This window comes from Electrophorus electricus, chromosome 19, assembly GCF_041902795.1.
Source record: "Electrophorus electricus isolate QZ-2024a chromosome 19, ASM4190279v1, whole genome shotgun sequence".
NCBI classification, from domain to species: domain Eukaryota; kingdom Metazoa; phylum Chordata; class Actinopteri; order Gymnotiformes; family Gymnotidae; genus Electrophorus; species Electrophorus electricus.
Window position 1 is genome coordinate 14,987,501 of NC_137515.1, and position 23,891 is coordinate 15,011,391.

At 43.6% G+C, this 23,891-nt stretch overlaps 1 protein-coding gene across 5 annotated transcripts in view; it reads left to right on the top strand.

Annotated features, from left to right (window-relative positions):
* Positions 1-23,891, top strand: part of ntm (neurotrimin) — a 237,045-nt gene that overhangs the window by 187,461 nt on the left and 25,693 nt on the right. For all 5 annotated transcript variants that reach the window (XM_081702621.1, XM_081702620.1, XM_081702623.1 and 2 more), the window contains one exon: positions 20,870-21,102. In XM_081702621.1, the coding sequence (XP_081558747.1) occupies positions 20,870-21,102 (233 nt within the window). The remainder of the gene's footprint in view (positions 1-20,869; positions 21,103-23,891) is intronic.

Sequence of the window (23,891 nt, forward strand, 5' to 3'; positions counted from 1 at the left end):
GTGCCGACTTAAACTGGACCAAAATCAGCAGACTAGAGCCAACTAGCTCAGATTCAGTCAGTCTGAGAGTGGTCATGAGGTCAGGGAGAGTGCTGAGGTAACATGTCTGGTGGCAGATATTTGACCAAGGATACTGATGGTGTAAAGCTCTCAAAACATGTATAGAACTTCACTAACCCTAGGCTGTATGAATGAGTTTACTGTGGATTAGTGTGCATACCCCCCACTATTAATTGTGCCATATGGGGAATAATGATGTGAATAAAGAGGCTGTATTTTAGAGGATCTTTCACTCTGTTGAGTGTATAAATAATAGATAAATTCGATAGAATTTATTTTTCTCATTTCAGCCACAGCCCAGCCCTGAAACCTTGAACTGCACCATCTACTTCTTTTCTCAGGGCCATAAGCCACTGAGCCTTTGCTGCCCACTTTATGATTTGTTCAGTAGAGACGTAATATGCTGTAGGTCTTTAACTATTGTCACCTCAATTTTTCATCCAAGGCTTTCATTGATTATTTGACCAGACCCTATTGGCATCAATAAAAATTCTTAATCCCTTCACAGTAATTACAAACCATATTTTCACCTCAAAAATCAAGCCAATGAAAATGCTTTTTCCATTTTTATTTTTGGTCTATATCAAATATCAAAGATTTTTTTTTTGTTCATGGTGGAACGTTAAAATACCAGCTGCCTCATCATCCATTGGATTCCAAGGAGCTTATGGTGAAATGAGGTAGAAAAATATGTGCTTGATATTAATCAAATATGAGATTAATTCCAAACTGAAGGCTAATTATGACAGATGCCTTCCCTTTCTCTTTTCCTATTAGCAGGTCATCTCCTGTTCCATGGTGAGCTTTAATGTCATGTGGGAGACTGGCATGTGGATTTGAAACAGGGACGCATTGTAGTGTCACTGCTCCTATATTAACAGGAACAGCAATTGCTTTTGTGAACGAGCCTGTGATTTTTAGATCAGTCGTCTACAACATTCACTCTTTATTCACTGAAATTCTTGGAATTCTTGGAACAGCATAAGCAATTACTCCATAGACCACCTGCTTATTTTCCACTAAAGCAGTGCTCTTATCATCTTTGCCTGATTAAGAGGTGGAGGGGTGAAATAAATTACAAAGAGGTCACGCAGCCATTGAGGCCAAGGGACCATGCCTTTATTTCAGTGAACTGTGCGTGAGTGTGTGTGTGTGTGTGTGTGTGTGTAAGCACTGCTTGCAACCCTGCCCTGTTCACCTGACCTCTGTAAGGATATCCTGTAATGCCGCCTGTGAGTTTGTGATTATAGCGCATGCTGTGAGCAAATGTCACGATCGGCAGTTACCCACTGCCATTCTCTGAACCTCTTGCCCAGTCTCTTTTATACCAGCCAGTGCCATTTTATAGGACAAGCTAAATGTGTTTTCTGCTTTAGAATGACTCATACAACACCTGTTTAGAAGCCAAATGATGTATTATGAATGGTCACTTACTAAATGATTTTGCCAGTATATATTGAGACTTGTAAACATCACTGTTATAAGAAATGACAGTGACAATATAAGCCAGTCATACATACACCAACAAGTTTATTGGAAACGCCTACCTTGAACCTACATTTCCCGCCTGCTTTATTACTTTCACCTAACTTACAGATGCATTTACTGGCATACAATTCCAGGCTGTAGCATCTAGTGACAGTTCCAATTTGTCAGCCACTCTGCACAATTCTTCTGCACAAGTTCTCTCATCATTGGTCAGTTTCTAATCACAGAACCACTGCTCACCAGATCTGCTTTGGATGGTGAACCTTGCTTGACACATCAGTGACATTTGACACGATCATCGACATGATACGAGTCCATCATGTCGAGCAGTGAAGCTGGGGTTTTACTCTGCTGTTTTACCCTGGAGTGTCTCCAGTGCCACTGCTGGGTCGAGAGTAGCCTGGCGTCCAGAAATATCCAGCCAACAACACCTCTGGGATCACTGAAACTGACCACCGAAGTAGGAAGAGTGCCTGCTACAAATTTTGTATAGAAACGGCTATACACTGTCATGACACACCTAAAGTTTCTGCTATAAAAATGTAGTGCATTATGTACTTTCTTTAAAATGACAGTCGGTTACTTTTGTTTTTAAAGCTAACACAATATAAAACATTATTTGTGTTTACAACATGACAGGGCAGTGTTCAAATGCCGATGGAACAAGGGGGGCTCCTGCAGACGAGACTTAGAGCTGCTTTGTCTTGGGAGTAAAGCAATGTTCTCGTTGTCCTGTGTGGTTTGCTGGGCTTAGATTTGCATTCAGCAAGCGCGTGCCTACGGAACTCTTGTTTTTAAGCTTGTGCCTATATCTCTTCCCTGGTGTCTGCTGGTAGAGCACTCGCCATTACTGACAATCACGCTCACAAGACGAGAGAGTGAAGGGAGTGATTTATTAAGGCAGGGAGAAGAACCCACTGACTCTGGTCACGCTGACCATTTTATCTTTCAGCAGCTGGCCAGCAGCTGGATAGCTGGCCCCTGCAGGATGTGTTATTGAGTTTGAATCTACATGTGCCTCTTTGCTCTCTGGTTTATCCCGATGCACATTATCTTGGAGAATGAACAGAAAGGAAGGAGGCATGTAAGGAGAAAAAATAATTGATCTGCCTGCCCCTGATGTTGGAAACACGTGACTGAGTGCCGGTCTGTGCCGCACGGGGGTCTGTTCTCGCCTGACTTTTTGCGCTCTGGAAGAGGAATCCCCAGTGCACCCGACAGAGTTTATTTTATCATCTCTTAGGTCACTGAGCTGGAGTAAATCATTCCACTTTCAAGCTGAACATAATTAAGGGCGGCTTTAGACGGGAATATATTCCGGAGCCTCTGGGACTGTAGGCTGGGGGTTGAGAGGCGGATGTGAATGCCACCATGTGTACGCTGGTTAAAAATACTTCCTCTTGAAGCTTGACTCTAGCACCCAGGCAGTCTCTCCCATCAGTGATGTGTATGATAGCAAAGCAAAAGCGTGCAGTGCCAGTGTGGAATAATGAGTCTACATTTAGGTGTCAGAAATGGTGTCATTATTTACATTGCCATGTAAAACATTCTCCTCTTTAGTGTTGCAACTTCAAATGGATTTTGTTTCTAAGCAATGGATCATTGTCTAATTTGAATACATCGCACTGTTTCCATGCAGTGTTCTGCTAGAAAGAGACACCGTAGAGCATAATGACCTTCAATGCAATGAATTCCAAGCAGGTGGCTGATGAGTTTCCCAACCGTATGAAAAGAAGTGATTTCAGTCCCAACTACATGAAAACAGGCTGGTGGTCTACAGGTCTTGATGAAGATAGCTTCAGTCATGAGAACATTGTTATTAATCCATCATGCCAAAGAACGTTGCAAAGAAGGGCATTCAGGTGGTCATAACCTCTCTATGGCTTACTGACAGTGTGAAGAAGGTCAGTACAAATCAATAAGCTGTCAGCATACATTATATGTGCATGTTTGAAAATAACATTTACAGTAAACTGTTGAACTTATTAATTGAACTCCCTTGACCAATCGGAAAGCTAATTCTGTTTCTAAAACCACTACACTGAGCATTAATTTAGCACATTTACTGTTGGAAAAAAGCATGCTATTCTTATTATTTACCCCCCGCCCCACCTCTTTCACTCTCAGTGTACTTTTACACTGAAGTAAAAGTACTGTTGCTTCCATGACTTGAGAAAGATTTTAATTATAAACAACTTAATAAACAATAAACAATAAATTAATAATTACCAACAAACAATATTTTTGATGACAATGACTAACAATTATAAGTCAGCATTCATCTTCTTCATCCCCTCTCTCTCTCTCTCTCTCTCTCTCTCTCTCTCTCTCTCTCTCTGGGTCTATACATTCAAACTGTGACCCAATGATTGCAATGTACAATTTTACCAAATCCATCACAAGTAAACAAATGGATGAATGCTGACTTATTATTGTTAGTATTATTATTGTTATTGTTAGTCATTGTCATCAGCAATGTTGCTTGTTGGTAATTATTAATTTAATGTTTATTAAGTTGTTTATTGGTAAACTACTTTCATTCTCAAGTAATGGAAACATCATTACTTTTACTTCAGTGTAGTATAAGGCCACCCACCTCTTCTTGGCTTAATGAATGGAGTCTGGGAATGCTGGGAATGACAGAATATGTGTGCCAAAATTACTCTCTTCATTTTAAGGTAATTAGGGTGTTTATCACTTGAGAGCCAAACATGGCGGCATTAGAAATGCTAGCTAATGCTAATCAGCTGATACCGTATTTCAACATTTCAGCTGTTGTTAGCACTTTCAGCACCAGCGTGTCTGGCTTTCAGGTGGGGAAATTAAAAGATGCAGCACTTCTGTGCTAGTTGAATGCACACACACAAAGACTCCACATAACACCTTTGTCATCTCAGCAACCTCACAGACACCGAACCAAAACGTGTGTTTTAAAGTTTGCGTTCATATCCATTGTTTATGCTCTAATCAGTAAATAGTATAGATAGTACATTATTATGTACACATGTTAAAGCGTAACACTGTCTTCAGATGTTTCACCATCCCACTGCCGCTGTTTGCCTTTACTGTAGACGCTATACAGAATGGGTCCTGGGACTCATGTTGCTTGTGCCAAATTCTGATCTTTTCATCAGCATGATGCAAATGGAACTTTGATTTCTCTGACCGGGCACCACGTTATTCGTTCTCTAATGGTCCCGTGGTATGTTCAAGGAAAATGATCAATCCGAGCATATAACAAACAAACAAATGAATAACACACAAAAAAACAAGCAAATTCTGTGAGTGTTTTCCAAAGCTTTTCGTAAGCTGTTTTCTGAATCTTAGTTCACGAATGGTAATGGTGGATTGAAAGCTGCATACTGTGTGCATAAGTGTACTGTTAGTTGTTTGTTGCTGTGCAACTTGCTTCTTCTTCTTGTTTGCAGCCTGCACATTCATATTCTGTTTTAAAAGGGTGACCAGATTTTGGTTTTCAGAAAAGAGGAGGGGGTGTTGGGGGTATATATACTTTTAACAAATGTATTTATTAGACCTACTTACAGGACCAATAACTTTTGCCTTCAGATCCAGGATGCAGATTTTTTACAAATAAAATGTAAAAACTGTGTAAAGGAAAAATTAATATATTTTTATGGTCATAGAATAAATTAAAATAAGTTTCCATTAAGACATCCCCTACTTCACTAGTATACTTTCCCGAAAATCAAACTGTAGATACAAAAATGTCATTATAACAAGGCAGATGTGCAGTTCACATGTGGGAACCTAGTCTAATACACCATCCCACGATTCCCACACAAACTCTTCCACACAAACTCTGGCCACTTTCCAGAGTGGATGTAGAGGTGTGAGCATAAAGAGACTGATGTCAAATTATTTTTGTCACATGCTGTACACGGACAAAACGGACATTGCAAAAATCAAGCCCAAGCCTCAGGGTCTCACTATCAACTCTGTGTTTAGACATTTAGCCCAGTGTTCAGAGCATCATTATCAGCTCTGTGTGTTTGGACATTTAACGAGCCCAGTGTTCAGAGCATCACTATCAGCTCTGTGTGTTTGGACATTTAACGAGCCCAGTGTTCAGAGCATCACTATCAGCTCTGTGTGTTTGGACATTTAACGAGCCCAGTGTTCAGAGCATCACTATCAGCTCTGTGTGTTTGGACATTTAACGAGCCCAGTGTTCAGAGCATCACTATCAGCTCTGTGTGTTTGGACATTTAACGAGCCCAGTGTTCAGAGCATCACTATCAGCTCTGTGTGTTTGGACATTTAACGAGCCCAGTGTTCAGAGCATCACTATCAGCTCTGTGTGTTTGGACATTTAACGAGCCCAGTGTTCAGAGCATCACTGTCAGCTCTGTGTGTTTGGACATTTTTAGGCATTGCTAAGGGACCATACAAACGACAGTACAGAAGGTAAACTTCATGTATCCTCTCTGACCACACATTTCTGTGAAGCAGCTACACACATATGCTGAGAAGCAGTCTGACCAGTGGTTGCATGTAGGGTGTGTATATGAGCAACAAATTATGGTGTTCAAGAAGACAGGATCTATAAAGATTGGTCTAAGCAATGCAAAAACAGTGTATAGTGACTGCAGAAGGCAAATATCAGCAGGAAAGAAAGGCCGAATCCCAGGCATTTTAGGCATTTTAGAGATCCCTGCCGGACACATTTTGTAGGTCCCAAAAAGAGGACAAGTCCAAGAAAAAGAGGACGTCTTTGAAAAAGAGGACGCGTGTTCACTCAAGTTTAAGCTATATGGGTATAATGTGAAAGTGCCAGCCTGTCATTAAAACAATTTCTACAAGTTAACACTCATACTTAAGATCAAGTATCACTAATTAACAGACATACTTAGGTTAACTTAAGTTACTCAAGTTAACAAAGTTCTTAGTGTTATGAAGCTTTTCAGAAACACACCCCCTGTGTTACTGTTAAACCATATCTTTATAGTCAAGTACAAATTACAACAGAGATAAGTAGAAATTCTGACCTTTTAAGCTTGGACCAGTTTTGTCACTGGTGCATCCATGCTCTTCACAGGCAAAATTACAGCTTTTGGCTATTGTAACCTGTGCACGAATTTGAGAGCAGGTAACCTGCACATGACTGCGTGAGAGCAGGTACCGGCAATGGCTCCAGGCCCAGAATGACTGGCAATGTGCATCAGCGAAGTCAGGTACCTGTGGGCTTTACGTAGCAGGGAGAACAAACTAAGGCAAACTAAGGAAAGATGTGTGCAATAACTAATAAGTGGGTGATTGGGACCATTGCAGGTTTGGCGTGTCTGTGTGTGTGTGGATGAGTGGGCATGTCCATCCTTTGGGGTGCCCAGCGCACCGTGACAGGAAACTACCCCCCAGAGGATCCCACCAGTGGGCTCTTCCAGGTCAGCGAGGTGCAGGTTTCATCATGCTGCTCATGGTTGAAGGAGGCCGTGAGGACGGGATCCAGGATTTGGGAAGCCGGCACACAGCTCCATTCCTCTGGGCCGTACCTCTCCCAGTCCATGAGGTACTGCAGCTTCCTGCCCCTCTGTCGTGAGTCTATCAGGGCCTGCGCCTTGTAAGTAGGACCACCCTCCAGTGGCAGTGGTGGTGATCTCACAGGGGTGTTGCTGTCCATGAGCGGTCCTGCCACCACAATCTTCAGGGCTGATACATGGAAAGGGGACGATATGTGGCTGCTCCCCGGCAAGCCCACCCTGCGGGTCACCTCAGTGATCCAGCTGATTATGGTTTAGAGACTGGCATATATGGGAGCCAGCTTGCCTGTGAGCCCCACCCTGCTGTCCTTCGTTGCCACCCACATTTTGTGTTTGGGCTCATAGTGAGGGGTCTCTCCTCGCCATTGGTCTGCTTTCTTTTAAAGGCAGAGATGGCCAATCACAGCCGCTGATGGGTTTCCTCCCAGACGCTTTTTCATCTGGACAGTGGATCTGATCCTTGGTCCCGTGGGGTTCCATGGGCACTGCGGTGGCTGGTATTGTATTCTGCCCAGGATAGGTAAGTGCACCATGTTCAGGGTGTTGTTGGCAGAAGAAGGCACAGAAACTTACCGAGCTCCTGGCTTACTCTTGCCACCTGCCTGTTTGTCTGGGGATGTTAACTGGACATGAGGCTCACCATGATTTTAAGCTTCCCATACCCAAGATGTGAACTGGATACAGTGTCTTCCAGTAGCCTGACTTGCCTTAGGACAAGCCAGCCATGCCCAGGGCAGTGGGCAGCACTATGAGAGGGATGAACCACATTATCTTTGAAAATCAGTCCATGTCGATGAGGTTGATGGTGTAGGCAGGGAGGTCCATAACCAATGGTGTTGTGGTGTGGGCAGGACGAGCAGCTTGCCTGCTGGTGGAGTGCGTGGTGTTTTGCTATGGACACACTCTGCACAGGAGCTCAGCATACATGAAAAATAAGCTATTGGCTATAGCATACCGGTGTCGCCTATTTGACTCCAATGTCATCAACCTCGAGGATGAAGGGTGGGATCGGACTGCTGCAGTACAGGAGCACTGGTGAATATGACTTTAAGATCTTAAAAGGCGGTATCCTCTACAGGCGTCCACTTCAGCTGCCTGTGGAGCAGGTCAGTTAAAGGGCTGGCCAGGGTGCTGATAGACTGGATGAACCGCCGATATAAACTGGCAAACCCCAGGAACCACTGGTTTGGGCCATCCAGTCCAGCTTGCAGGGTTGCATATGCACGGAGCCCTCCGTAATGATGTGGTGTAGGAGGTTTACCTCCTGAAGTTGAAACTCACACTTCTACAGCAACACAAGTGAGCGTGCAGAAGACACAGGAGACAAGGAAATCACCAATGCCACACACGCGGCAGCGAAAGGAAGGCAAGCAGATCAGGATGTCGTCAACGTAGGCAAAGACGGATCTACCCGGAAACTCCCTCGTATGCCTGACAGACAGAGGGTGCTGTGGCTAGGACGTGTGGAAGGACGAGATATTTATAGTGAGCAGAGGATGTATGAAACACCCTTTCCAATTCCTTAATTCTAATCAGATTATAGGCATTGCGCAGATCGAATTTAGTGAAGTACCTTTGCTTCCTCAGCCGGCACTAACAGGAGAGGGTACGAGTATTTCGCTAATAGCGGGTTTAGACCTCTGTAATCCACTCACGGCCTCAGCCCACTGCCTTTCTTTTTAACATAGAAGACGCTGGCCAAGGCAGACGAGGCGGAGGGTCTGATATAACCCTGGGCCAGAGCTTCTTTGATGTACTGCTCCATAACCTGCTCCTCCTCCTGGGAAAGTGGATACACCCTGCACCTGGGGGGTGGCACAGCTCCTCCCTTCAGGTTGATGACACAGTCCAAGCTATGGCAGGGAGGAAGCTGCGCAGCCTTGGCAGGACTGAAGACCTCGGCTACGCCCCTGTCCTGTGCAGGGGTGGGCATGGTGTTGTTGCCGCTCCACGGAGGTGGACAGTAGAGGCGCAACCAGGATGAGGAGGCAGCGAGCTGAACAGGAGGGGGCCCAGCCAGTGATGCCAGTGTGTGGCAAGACTATATGTGTATCGTGTGTGCGCAGTCGGGGGAGACCTAATGTGATGGGCTGAGACAGGGAAGAAAACAAGTAAAAGGAAATATGTTCAGTGTGCATGCCATCCGTTTCTAGACAGACACGGGGGGGGGGGGGGGGGGGGTAACGTGTGTTATGAACCTTGAGCCCACAGGTCCGCTGTCGAGTGCACGCATGTGGAGTGCAGACGGCAGAGGTATGGATCGCCACTTCTCTTGTGCTGCTCTCGCTTACGCTGCATCCCTGGCATCACCAGCTGTTTGGGTTCCTTGGTGGCTGCAGCCAGTCCTGCTGGTGGCATAGACTCCCATGGAGGCAGCCCTTTGCGAAGAGAGCTGTGGTTCTCTTCCAGGAGGTGGTCATGGGTTATGGTGAGATGGAGGGCGTCATTCTGGGACTCCGCCTCCTGTTTGCAGGTGAATTCCGCCTGCCGAACTCCTTGCAGTCCTCATACAAAGACGACCGGTTCGTTCTGGTGGTGCCCAGCAGCGTGTCCAGAACTCCACGGCGTACTCTGCTGCTGATGGCAAGCCCTGCCGTAGATGCAGAAGGACTTGGCCACAGACCTTATCCTATCCATTTGCTATATATCAATGTGTTTATATATATGTATATACACTTTGATGTTTTGCAACTCGCATTCACACTTTCTCTTATAAGATATGTAATATTTGACTGTCAGATTACACCTACCTACCCAATGTGTAAAAAAACCCGAGTAATAACTGTGCTATCAGGCCCTTTGAGCTTTAGCAAATAACAGAAGACATGGAAATGTGTTTTCATGTCATCCACCCACTGTTTTAACACCCGTTGTTCTAGGACTCCCATAGGAAGCTTCGAATGACATATTAATTTGAGTCTCCATACAACATTTGACAAGTAAATCAGTTTTCTTTTTTTTCACTTGTGATCACATCATTACACAAATTAAAACAACACCAAACCTTTAGTAAAGCCGCTTAATGGTCTTCATCAGGTAGCAGTAATGTGAACATGTGAATAGCTCTAGAAAGTTTTGTCTTTTTCTACTAGTTTATAAAATATTTGCTGCTTATGCTTGGTGTTTTTTGTTTGGTATATGTGCGTTTGGTATATGTGTGCGTGAGTGTGTTTTAATGAGGTTTGGACAATTAATTTTATATTAATCAAGTTTTCAATTTTGTCTTCTGTAATTAGTTATTCAAAAAGAGCCACAATGAATGCTGTCTTTGTATGCCTAATATATTTCATGTATTGCAATCAAGCGTTCGAAGCACAGTTTTAAACATAGCTGCACAACTGATGACCAATGAAATCACAGGAGCCGTCTGCCTGCATGCTGCCGACCACGGAGCATATCCCAAAGCATTGTGGGGAGAGTGCCTCTGACGACCTTGTCTTCCAGCGACCCTGCCCTTTCTGAGATCATGGGCCATGGACGACACAGGGGGCGGCTGAGACTCAAACCCGACTCCCGCCTCTGCGGCAGTCTCACTGCAGGCGCCTTCAGGGCTCCATTATACAGCGGTCGTGTGGGGTCTCCTCTCCAGTTGACTCACATGCTCGCTTTCCTCGTGACACAGTCTTCACCCTGGCCTGCGCTGGATTTCCCTCTCTGCCTGATGCAGAGTGATTGCTCAGTGTATGGTAGTTGTACGGTTTGACCTCTCACCCTTAACACTGTGCTCATTCCCATTGCACAGGAATAACTGCTATAAGTGTCATGATTTGTGATGATTATAAATTCTCTGTGCGACCCTGATGCTGACAGTTGGCCCTTGGGGCAAAATCAACATGTCAGGGGTTGCCAACTAACTAAAATAAATAAATAAATCACACAGTCAGAGTGTGAGGTTTGTGCATAGGGTTAAATGGGATCGTTTAACTGTTAGCAATCAAGCAGTTGTGCATTTGCAGCCGGGCTATTTGTGGTTTCTTGTTCCTCTATGAAATTATGAGGATTCTTATTCTGTGTTTGATACGTTTTCAGCATACTACTACTTTATTTGAAAGGTTTTTGGTTTTATTTATTGCAAAAATAGTCAGAGTCTATAGTACCTCTGTTACCAGGGCCAGCTCTTTATTAGCAGATCGCCATCTCTTCATCAGTGGTAATTTTCTGACCACAGGACCATTTTTGGCTGAATATTTTGAGTTTCATACTACTCTCAACCCAGCAGTGACATTGAGACTTGTAAAAAATCCAGCTGCACTGCGGTGCTTGATACACTCATAACACCTGCTGTCATGCCGCTGCGATGTCAGTGACGCTGCTGTTTTGAGAATGGTGTGTCACCCAACAAGACATTGTCAGAAACTGACCAGTGATGCACACGCTTGATGGAGGCTGACACATGGCTGAGGTGGGTTACAGTCAAGTAGAAAAGTGGCCTATTGGTGTGGGCTACATGTTTACAGAATTCGGCAGACCCTCTTATCCAGAGCAAATTGCATATTTATTTATACAAGGGCATGTGCACTCCCTAGGAATCGAACTCATGACACTATTGTCATCAGCACCTTGTGCTACAAGGTGGGGTCCAGGAGTTTCTACACAAGTGGTGAGTGTATAATCAAGATGCGATGTCAGTTATTATTTGAGACAGTTTGCGTGGCGCCAAGTGGACACGATATAAATGGAATGGACTCTCCTTCCTTTCATCTCCGGCAGCTGAGATGGTTAACCTTGCCCACTGTGAACCTGGCTAATCATCTTCACGAGCAGAGACCCCTCGCTGCAGCCAATTAAAGCATGCCGTTTCTGAGCTATGCCGGGAAGGGATTTGATAGATCATTCTTTTTTTTTTTACACAGGAGTGCAGTCGAGCATGCTGCTGACCTAGGCCATAGCCTGATGCTCCTCTCCCCACCCACCCCACCTTGATGGCATGATAGATGAGATTTCTATGGCTGTTATATAGTATCCTGTGACTATTATGCTCTAAACTGCAGCTTAGCCTTGAAGACTTCGTGCTCTGTCCCAAATGCAGAGGCCAGGGGTTGAGATCCCGTGTCACCTTTTCTTCTCTTTTTTCTTGCAATAGGTCCTCTGGATTTCTCAGTCTGAAGAGTGCCTTCGGTGTCTCTGATTATGGTGGAGTTGCTTTTTAAATTGAGCTTTTATGGGGCTCTATTTCTAGCGGAGCCGAGTGTGTGGCGGAGTGGAATTTTTTATGTAGTGTGTGTTATTACTAAACTTCAAATCCATGGTTGATCAGCCTTCATTTCTCTTACAACGACACAGTGGCAGACACTTCGGGGGATGGGGGAGCCAAATGGATGTGCAAGGTCCGAAACAAGCGTTAATTAGTAGATCTCCTCATAGCTGCAGAAGCAGGTTAGCTGGTGGCACCCAAAGAGACCCAAAATGACATTGAATTCTAATGGGCATTATTTGCCCAGGGCACCTTCATTTGTTCAACACCACTCTAAAAGACAAGGTGATTTTCAGCTGAGCTCTAATCCTGTCATGGCATGCTGTGCCATGCGGCCCCGACGACCCCAGACTGGAAGGTGGTGGAGTGTGGGCTGTTCAGCAGATGATTTCGGTCACACTTCATTTTTGGTTTTGTGAATCCAGACGATTGCCTAATTGTCCATTAATTGCATGATGGTCCTTTCGCCTGTTACTAATTTTATTCCTCTACGAGTAGTCAGGGCTACAGTGAGGTGACTGTCATGCTTTTTGCAAATGCAATTACAATGCAATTACAATTTGCTTGAGGTAAAATATGTGTTCTGACATGTCATGGTGTACCGTGGAATGCAAGAGGCGTGTCACTGCATTATATGATAATAAAAGTTTTTAGGTCAAAGATTTATTTATTTTTAAGTGATACCATTCAATGCGCCCTAGAATGCATTTATTCAATGTTTTGTATTGTTCTCTGATGTCTGTATAAAAGGTATGTGAGTTTGGTCAGGGTGAAAATTGCCCAGATGATGTTTTACATGCTCATTTACAACCCTATGATTTGGCCCTAGAATGAAACAAGCTCTCCATGTAGATAAGCTAGATTGTCATACTATTTGTTTTTATTTAGCTTGCTAGTTCCTTGAAGCTTGTTACAAGCTGATGCAATCTATACTAGATTCTTGCTTTCGATCTCACTGGCAACTCAAAGTAAATTAAAGTTGTTAGCTAACTGAAACTTTAAATGTATGACGATATGGCTTCATCCGACAAAAAAGTGTATAAAATCATATAGCATAATGTGACTGGAACTGGCCATGTTTTCAGTGTCCAGTGCTGAGCAAAGCATCCTCGATATTGAAGGAGATTTGAAAAAACTTGCCAGAGTGAAATGTGCAAAGCAAGCTAACAACTTGTTTAGGATCCTGCTAAATATGAGCGTCAACTGGGACAGTTGCTTCATTGTCATTGTTTTGTTCTTCACAATACCTGCAGAAGTGTTGAAATTTCAGCTGGGCAGGTCCATGTTAATATTGCCTGGAATGGAATGGGGGGTTGTGTATGCAAATTTTCAGGGGTGTAATTATTATTCAGTTAATCAATCAATAAAAAATTAATCAATATTTTATGTAACAGACCAGGATTTTTGGAATTGGTCTGTTTTACGGCCTGGTTTTGCTTATGTGGAATTTGAAGGATGTAACAGCGGAGTCTGAGGTTTATGGTATGTCATCTCTATATACCGAAGTCTCCTTATCCAACTATGCCAAGGTAAATACAGTTTTCCATTCTATGGCGCCTTTAGAATTTGCTGCACTTTCTGCTTTAGATTGCAACTTAGTTGCAGCAAAGAGTAAAAAAAAAAACAAAGGGAAGAGAAAGAAATGAAAGAGAGAAGCTTGCCTCTGTTGTCTGTTGTAGGAGAATTTGATTATAATAGGTTCAGAATGTGTAATATTAGTCATTATGCATATATGCATTAGTACGGATGAATGGGAAATTCAGGGCTTGAGGATCATTTGGTGTGTCTGGGTATTCACACTGGCACACATATAGCTCAAACATAATAGCTAACTGCTGGAGAACCTTTCAAATGTATTTTCTCATGCTTATGATTTTGCCATTAGATTAGAAATTAATGCATTCTTTGCACTCAGGCGATGTCAAACTAGTACTTAGGAACCCTCAGCCAGTTCACATATTTAATTCTGCTCTAGCATCAAATTTACCTTAACCAGGTAGTCAAGGGCTGTAGAGAGCCTGGAAAAGGAAATGAAACACAGCAAAACGTGGCCTGCCAGGGGGACTGGACTGAAACCCCTGGCTTTAAGTAATCATTAAGCTCATTCTGCACAGGAAATCTAATCTTTGCTATTGTTGGTGCAACCAGAAGAGCTTTGTGCTGTGAGGCACCGAGGGAAACCTCCATGAGAGCATATATATATATATATATACAAAGAGATGGAAATGCAAATGAACGTGGTTACCAACCTGTTTAATAATAAGATCGCCTTGAAATCTGAATAAATTAAAGATGTACCAGCATAAATTTTAGACCATTAATGTCCATATAGCATCTCATTATTTAAAATGTACAGCTGGTATAGTTGCAACTCAAAGTGACAATTTACTTATGGCTGATTTCATCTTTGTTTTTAAAGTCTCTGAATAAGGCGACAGAAGCGACTGCTATCGCCTCTTCTCCATCTGTAAATGTCTTTGCGTGTGTGTGTTCTTTGGGTGACTAACATGAAAAGAAGTTTCAGTATATTCTTCTTCCTTTTCCAGCAATCTGGTAAGAAATGATTTTTGAGCCTTTGCTGAAGCTTTCATCTCTTTAACTTTTTTTGATCGAACTGAACTTCCCGGAGGATAAGTGTCCTTGAACATCAGATGCATCACTGAGTGATGGTGCTCCAAGTTACCTCTTTTGGGCAAATCTGCACTCTGTTGACATAGGCAATCACGCAAATAGTTTTGTCCTTAACCGTGGTGAATAAAACCTCATTCTCCTACTCCAGGTGAAAGTCTTCCAGGTGAAAGTCTGAAACATTTTTTTTCTGCTCTTTTTTGACTGCACTTCCTTTTCGAGGAGAGTCAAATTCGAGGAGAGAGAGAGAGAAAGAGAGAGAGAAAACAGTCTAGTTGAGATATATGTAATCACTAATGTATCTTAACTAGCTAGCTAATAAGTGCTGATTCAGTAGAATGCAGCTCTGGTAAAGGTGATAATTGCACCAGTCATATTACTCATACAACTGATACGATCGACATGGGGCCTCTAGCAGATCCACCTGTCGACTATGATCGACTTGTTGGCAACCGCGGTTTTAGAATATATTGCAGCACAGTCTTATTATGCAGCTCAGTATATATGACTGAGTAGGGTTTGTTTCTTTGCTTTGGTTTCATATATATTACCACAGATACTTCGTCTCCACTGTCTGCTCCTCCATAGTGCTGTGTGTGTGTGTGTGTGTGTGTGTGTGTGTGTGTGTGTGTGTGGTTTAGTGTAGGTGTAAATCATTGATATAAGCAGGGCAGGAGCAAGGGCTCTGTGCCATGGCCTTGTGTTGGAGAGGCTACCTAAGAGATAATATGGTTGAGTCAGATGGGCTAAGCCTTTGCTGTGATTCCTCCCAACATCCCTAACTGAGTGACTCACAAATTTACGAACACACACACACACACACACACACACACTTATACACGCATACACGCAAAGTAAGTCAGAGTCGTTTTGCAAATCATACCAGGGATTCAGAGCCTTTCATGTCTGTTTCATCATTATGTGGGTGGGTGGAGTGAAACAGAGTGTGTGTGTGTGTGTGTGTGTGTGTGTGTGTGTGTGCGTGTGTGTGCGTGCGTGCGTGCGTGTGTGTGTGTGCGTGCGTGTGTGTGTGCGTGCGTGTGTGTGCGTGTGTGTGTGTGTGTGTGTGTGTGTGTGTGTGTGTGTGTGTGCTGGACATAGAAGGGAAAGGCAGCACTGACTCCTGACAATGTCAATTGCTTTTATCCAATGGAAATAGCAGTAGAGGAGACTCCAATTCCCTTAACAAGTGTTCCATCCGTCTACAAGCCAAGAGAAATAACAAACACATGACTTCACTCTCCCCTCGAGGCCCAGCCTAGCTTCTAGGCTCCATGAACTATGACTAGGATACCCAGAATAAATAGGATACCAATATAACCAATATATGCGTATATGTCCTGAAACATGACTTATTATTATAGTTAATGTGCAAGACTGGGGCTTCAACCAGGGTTAAATATCAGATAAAATGAGAAAGAGACAACATAATGCACTGTATTTATCCTCCCAGGCTAACGGAGATTGAGCATATAGATTTCATTTTCATAAGATGTAGTAAGTAGATTTACTGAAGTACCGCAGGCTCTTTAGCACTGCCCATTACTTTGTACCTTTAATACAGCCATCTTGGTTTCACATAAACATTTGTGACCCAAATTTCCAAATGGAAAAAAGAGGCTTTTCAAGGTTGTTCATCATAGCGCCGGCACTCCCCTAGATGACTAATATCTGGTCGTGAAGCATTAATGGCTACACTTCATCATTTATGGTTTTGGAGGCTCTTCACGCGAAGCCTTCGTCCAGGGGGCCCACGCCGTTTTCGTCCACTTCCTCCTGAGTGGCAGGGAGAGACGGGACATCCAAGGCCACGCCCCACACGGGACACGGCTCGGTGCCAGAAGTTGACAGCAGACTTGAAGCAGAGCCTTCTCTCTGGGTGGGCTGTCCAGTGTTAACACCCACCACCTCACTGATCCACCTCAACCCCCCACTGGATGGACAGTGTTGCTAATACTCCTAATGGACAGCATTCGGTGTTCAGTAGTTCAGATTAATGTTGCATTCTGAATGTAACAGTGGGGTGCCATAGCTTAGCAGCAGGGTGGTATGGGTAAATTCACCTCATGAAGAAATATGTCTGGTTCTCCTTGTACCTTAAAAATATTTTAAATGAATAGAATCTAAGTAGGTCTCACATATTGTTGAAGAGGCCAAAATGGTGTGTGAACAGTATCATTAATTCTATTATGGCCATGAGTTATGGCCTTTTTATTATGGCATATGCAATAAAAGCTCTGCTAGCAGGCCAGCAGACAGATGTACTGCTGAAATTCAGGTGTAGCATTAATATCAGAAACCAGGAAGGATGTCTATGTAACATTAGTATACATAATTAGATATCTAGCATTTCCATACAAAATGTAACTCATGAACATTGAAGTTATGTTCTAGGCTACTTAACAATGACAGTAGTTCATTTATGCTTTATGCAGTACACTTTTCCATTTGGGACTAGCCATTTCTATTTGTGGCTTTCCTCACCAGGCTATGGTTCAGTGTTTGTTATTGATCCATCCACTGTGGAAAAGCTGCACACACTGCCTTTATCCTCCTGTGCCATCACTGTTCTACACATCACTAGTCAGTAATGTTCAGCTTACTGTAAAACTTTTGTGTACCTTTAAAGTACTGTTTCAATGTTTTCTCAGTGTTACATCGGTGTTTGTTACTGTTTATCAGTACAATTGTTTAGTTCATTGTTGGTTGTGCTCGAATGGCTACATTTTTCCATGTGATTTGAAGGTTATGCTGGGTTATATATTACATCTATTTATTCCTCAGTGGTTTTTTGATGCCAAATCAATCCTCACATCCATGGCAGATTAATAATGAATGACTTCTCTTGTTCATGTCACAGCCAAGGCGAGGATTGGTTTAGTACTAAAGTTTATTTATTTATGAATAGTTTGCTGAATGCTTTTCTTGTCAATGGGAATTACTGGATATTTTTGGTGCGCATGTCATTGTGATATCGTCAACTTTGAACACAAGGACTTTATGACAGCAAGACATTCATGAAGGCATTTGAAACTGCCTGCTAAACAAACCAGAAAAAAATATATATATCACTGCTGTTCCCAAACCCTCCAGTCACCAGACAGGGCACAATACTGTATGCTTATATTATTGAAGAAACATTCACAGATGCATTCTGGTTAAGAGGACCTCTTCTCAGTCCTTCAGGCACATGCAAAATTAATCTTAAATCCATCACAGAATCACCCTGAAAAGGAAAAAAAAACCAACCTTAAACCCTCTTTGAACCAACCACTGATGACACAATATTAAAAATTAACTCGCCCAGCCCAAGAGGAGATGAGAGCGCTCGCACATCCTGTAACCATGATGAGAAACACTGTAATATATTTTTCTCATAATGCATGCACATCACAGTGTCATAGCAGAAAATGGGAGCAGATTGAGGCTGTTCATGTGGCCTTCTCAGCCCCATCCTGCCTTAAGATGCTCCTCATTGTGCTGGAAGAGGAGACACTTTATTTGGATTAAATTGGTTTGCTGTCTGGTCTGCTCTGATAAGATGGTGTAAAGCAGAATTATCAAACAATTTATGTATTTATTACGTTGTGCTGATTTGGTGCGCTGCCCATGATTTCCGTATTTGCCGATGTAACTTTGCAGGTTAACATGCCGATCCCAAGGCAGACCATGTTTATATAGGCTGCCCATTGCACTACAGTGAACCTTTAATGAATGTAGCAACAGTCGTTATCATCTAATGAAGCAAAACACACAGAGCTACCAAAGATCAAAGGTGTACAGAACTATCATTCCAAGCGTAAAGTAACACATCTCACTAATTAAGCGACAGTTTATTTGTTAAACCAGGTGTGCTACTGAGTGCTGACAATGGACAAAGCAGATACTCTTTATATGCTTTGAAGTACCTTTGGAAAAACTCACTGTGTTCTTTTACCAGTGCATTATTGCCCTTTCACAAACTCTGCTTGTTTGGCAACATGCATTAATCTCTGCATACACAAAGTGCACAGTGCATAGTGTGGTGTTTTGTTCTAAGGACTGAAAGCATAAACAGTAGCACACTTGCAGATCTATTATTTGCATATTATCTGTGTTCACATGAAAAATGAGCTTGAGAGCTGCCCTTTGATTCTCCCAAGTGTATTTCATCCCAAGCTTTGTTCAATTACCCTAGCAACAGTTGCTCTGTTTGCATTTTTCATTATTTTTGTCAACTTCCAGTGCCCTTGAGTGCACTTTATTACCCCCTCATCTAGGCATCCTTGCATGTCCTGTACCAAGCGATGAGTCTTCTTTAGTTATTATGGGTAGCAGATCCTTGCACTGGCTGCTTCTCTCCCTTATATCCACCATGGGACACATTTATTATATTGCATGAGGAGACATGATGAATGCTTGATTCACCAATGCATTTCTGAGCAGGATTGAGAACGGCGTGACAGCCGAACATCAGAGCAGGAGAGTGGGGGAGTGTTTAATATTTCTGATGGCCTGCAGTGTATTATAGAACAGTCCAGTGGGAAAAACACCTGATCTTTTCACTGATCTCGACTCCTCTCTTCTTGTCTATTACTGAAGTGGTGGGGGCCCACACGGCAATCTCGACTCCCATGATAACAGACGCCCTTGACTATAACTCCTCATGGCTGCCTGGTGAGCAGGGCACAATGAGGCTCACTTGCCTCATCTATCCCCTGTGAGCTGGATGTTGCCCTGCAGAAAATAAAGTAGTTCAACGCAGTGCTTATCATTGAACCACCAGGAACATGATGATTTATGGTTTATCTCAACGATAATAGGCCTTAATGAGAATAAAGCGTACATTATAGGAATTTGGACCACATTGCCAAAAAAAATGAGCCTATGATTCTTTCCAAGATGCATACACACACACACACTGGTGCACACAAGCACACTACGTGAAAGTGGTCTCTGGCTTTTGTTGAATAGCTAATCAGGCAAGTAATCAATTAAATGCATGATTGCTTTTGATTTTAATAGCTCCATCATTTAGAAGAAATATCTGCTTTGGGCTATGCTGTTAACTGTTAGGAATAGCTGTAATTAGACACAGCCTATTCTCATTTAGCAAGACTGTAAGTAATTAGCATCTAATTCTCACAAATATCACCTAACTGCTGTATCCATAATGTGCAGTGAGTACATTGTCTGAAATAAAGTACTGCTGAAAGCATATGTACACGTCTTCGAACATTTCTGTTGCTCTGGCACTTTAACCGCTTCCCGAAGTTAGTAATAATCAGGGCCATATTGCAGCTTGGGGCTTCGATCAGTGCTTAGCTGCCTGTGTCTGTGTTGCTAAGTAGTCAGAATAAATAGCCAGAGTAGGTTCGGTTGTCTTATGTAATTAGAATTGATTCTTGTCTCTACTCTCTAAAAATAGGAGCTTGGTTCCCATGGTACAGGGCCAGAGTAGACTTTGAACAGGGTTTTATTAAATGCCTAATTTAATCCTTATTGATATCAGTGTTTTTGTCATAAAGATAATGGCTTTGATAAATCTGAGAGGCATGGGGGAATATGCTTCCACAGGGAGCTGAATTCTGGGGCTAACAAGCAAACTTTGTGGTAATACTGGGATCACCCTAATGTGGCTTTGTTTACCTGAACGATGAGGTGCATGCAGATCTGCCTGGATGGCGAATGCACGTTGATAGTATAGCATTGCTCCACCCGATCGGTCCTGAGACCAAGTAGCCTCCTCGGTGCTGTACAGGTTCAGCTGTGGTAACCCAGGTATATTCACAAAGTAATGAAGACCGGAGCCGAAAATAGTCGCTTCGAAAATAAAAAAAACATTGCAACTCTCCTCTCCCCTCAGGGCTGTTTCCCCTCATGTCATCTGTTTAAAGAGTTTTAGTTATTAAATTTTTATGCATAATTTTTTTCTCATAGCAAAGTTTCACTCTTTGAAGAAAAAAAAAAAAGATAACTATGGTGCTCTCCTCCCCGGCCTCCACCCCACACCACTCTGCAGCTGTTCTCAGGGGGACGTGGTGACGCACACAGCTTGGCTGAACAGGTCCAGCATACTGTATGCCGGCGTGGACAAGTGGTCTGTGGACCCCCGGGTGAGCCTGGTGACGTTCAACCGCGATGAGTTCACCATCAAGATCGAGAACGTGGACGTGAGCGATGAGGGCCTCTATGTGTGTGCCGTGCAGACGAGTAGCAGACCCAGGACCACGTTCGTCCACATCATCGTGCAAGGTGAGCCTCAGACGACTCCTCACCGTCCTCGTCCCCGCCCCCTTCCGGGGGGGGCGTGTGCGGTTGTCAGTAGCTATTTGGAAAACACTGTAGTTGACCATTTCCTGCAGTATCTGCTACAAACACCTTGAACTCTAGGTATATATTGCATCTTTTAATGAAGTGGATAATTATGCAAAACTGTGGCGATGACATTTTTCCCTGATCAGTGAGTCCTGTATAATTTGATTGATGGCAGTGTCATTCTGCCACGTAGGTGCACTGAGCCAATACTGCACAGCTTGCAGGTACCAGTGGGTGGGCAGTCAAAGTGCACATTCAGAGAGAACAACACAAAACACTCCATCATACACCATGCAGTACTAGGATATTTGATATAGGTTTTGTACATATGCTCGACAGTCGTTCAGCCATGTGAATCTTCACACTGTGTGTGTGTGGATGTAGTTTTTTAATGTAACCTTGCATTTGCTGTTTAGTTATAGGATATTCCTTTGAGCCTCCTTCGAGCTATGGTGCAAGTCAGGCAATTGATAACAATTTCTCTGAACAACATTTGTGCTTTCTTTGAACTTAGGCAGAATTCTGTCGATTGATAATCATTGCTAAGAACAATATTTGTTTGTGCGCAGACCTTTGCTCTAGCTGGCGGGCTCGTTTTACTGATTCCCTGTGACGTGATATTGAGCCGGTCTTTGATGTCTACAGAGGTGCTGTGTTCTGAAGGCAAGATTACCTCCCATCCATGAACAGGCCATGGCTCCCTTAGGCTTTATCAGTTACCCCAGAAGCACATGAAATACCGAACAGTGGCACATATGCCCGGATAAAACGTCTTTGTGGGGAGTCTTTTTGACTTCTCAAAGGGGAAGTTCTGTTTCTTTTTCCATCCCCAGAACCTCTTGGATGTTTTCCGAGGACGATCTATATGGTTAAGAGTGTCAAAAATCTCAGTGTAGTAGAATACATTAGATTTAGATTCAGAAGACCATCTTAATAGTTTCCCATTGCAAGAGAAAATGTTAGCAGGCTGAAACTCGGGAGGCTAAGAGCAGTAATAATCCTGTTCATCTAGTGCACCTGAGGTAAAGACTTGGTGTAATACAAACAAAAGGTGAAGCCTTTCAGTAAGTATACTAGCCATGTTGTGCTTGAACACAGACGCTCTTTTCCGCTGTCATGAACGGTTGAAGCCCAGGCGTTTAGCAGACCCACACTGATCTGCCCTGTTACCTTGGCAACGTGGTGCCAGAATAGTGGCTTGATTGAGAGTGCTGAGGGATGCGGCAGCGGCGAGGCGAGGTCAACCACGGCAGGATTCCTGGACACAAACGCACCATTGCACAGACGAGTAGCTGCGTCGCCTAAAAACTACACACACACACAACGCTTAGAATGGATTTGCTTGAGCTCGTCTTTGACGATGAGGGCCACAATAGCAGCTGTAGATAGAGAGGGAAGGAGAATGAGAGAGGGTGAAGGAGAGAGAGAGAAAGAGAAAGAGAGCCAGACAGACAGACGTATGAGACATTCCAGTGTTTACAAAGTAAGCATATTTCAATAAAAATCCAATTTGCCCTCCATATACAAGGAGACGCAGATGTATTCTTTGCATTCATAGTGAGAAATGAGTTAGTAATGGCTTACATGAGCAGGAGTTATGCAAGCATGGAGGGGGTCTCTCTGTATGCCAGTTTGCGCTAAAGAGCTTTTACCAGAGTGGAAGCCAGGAATACGACTCCAAAAAAACCAGCTCCTCCAGCAGTCTCAGGGCTCTGCTCAATCGTGTAGGCTGCTTATGCTTGATATTTACAGTACGAAGTTCCCCACTGATGGCTGGCCTGTTAGCGTGGTCATAGCTTTGTCCTTTAAGGCTTTGGTCAGTGCGAGAGTTAAGCTGTCAGCTCCGCTCACCGTTACCCACCTCCTCGTCGCCCCGGGCCGCTGACTCTGTTGCCGGCTCTCTGTCTCTGCCAGCTCTCTGCATCTCACCGTCTCGCTCGGCTCCGGGCTGTTAAAAGTGCCATCCAGGGCATCTTCATCTCGGATGCTTCAGGTTAAAATGACGCTGTCATGCCTGTGCTTGTGTAAGTGGGCTAGAATGGGCCATTACATGACCACTGCTTGCGTCTGATGGTTAAAACGCGCATGTGTATCAACAGGGTGCTTCACGTTGACTAAAAGCGGCCTCTGGCTGCTTTTATAAGCATCATGCTGGAGAAAAGTCAAGGGCAGTCCAGAGCTGCAGGGGGCTGCTGTTCCTTAATGTGTTCAGCAATGCCAGAAGAAGGAAGATTCTGCTTGGAGTTGCAGGGGGGCCTGGCAAGAGAGGAAAAACATACAGCCGAGGAAAAACATACAGGAGTGGGTTTTTGGGTGATTAAGCATGACGGCTATAGGAAGCACCTGACTTTCATCTCTGAGCTGCCAGAAACATTTAATCATAACATGCCTCAGTGTTTGTTAATGCATGTTTCTCTCTCTCTCTCTCTCATTATCTCTCTCTCTCTCTCTCTTTCATTCTGTCTTGTGTTTCCCTCTTTCTCTGCAAAGCACATGGATCACACAACCTTCTTGAATGTGACAGATCCGAACTGCGCGGATGACATAAATGGGGCACGATGGGTTTTTGGAAGGCACATTCTAATTAAAGCAGAAAATCCGCTAGCTGGCTCCTGCCTTTCTCGCGCGCTGTGGCAGGCGGTGGGGACGTGGGAGTGAACCGGGCCAAGACCGCATCTGCAGAGGCTTGCCACATTAACGCCTAAACGAATTCGCGACAGTGCAAA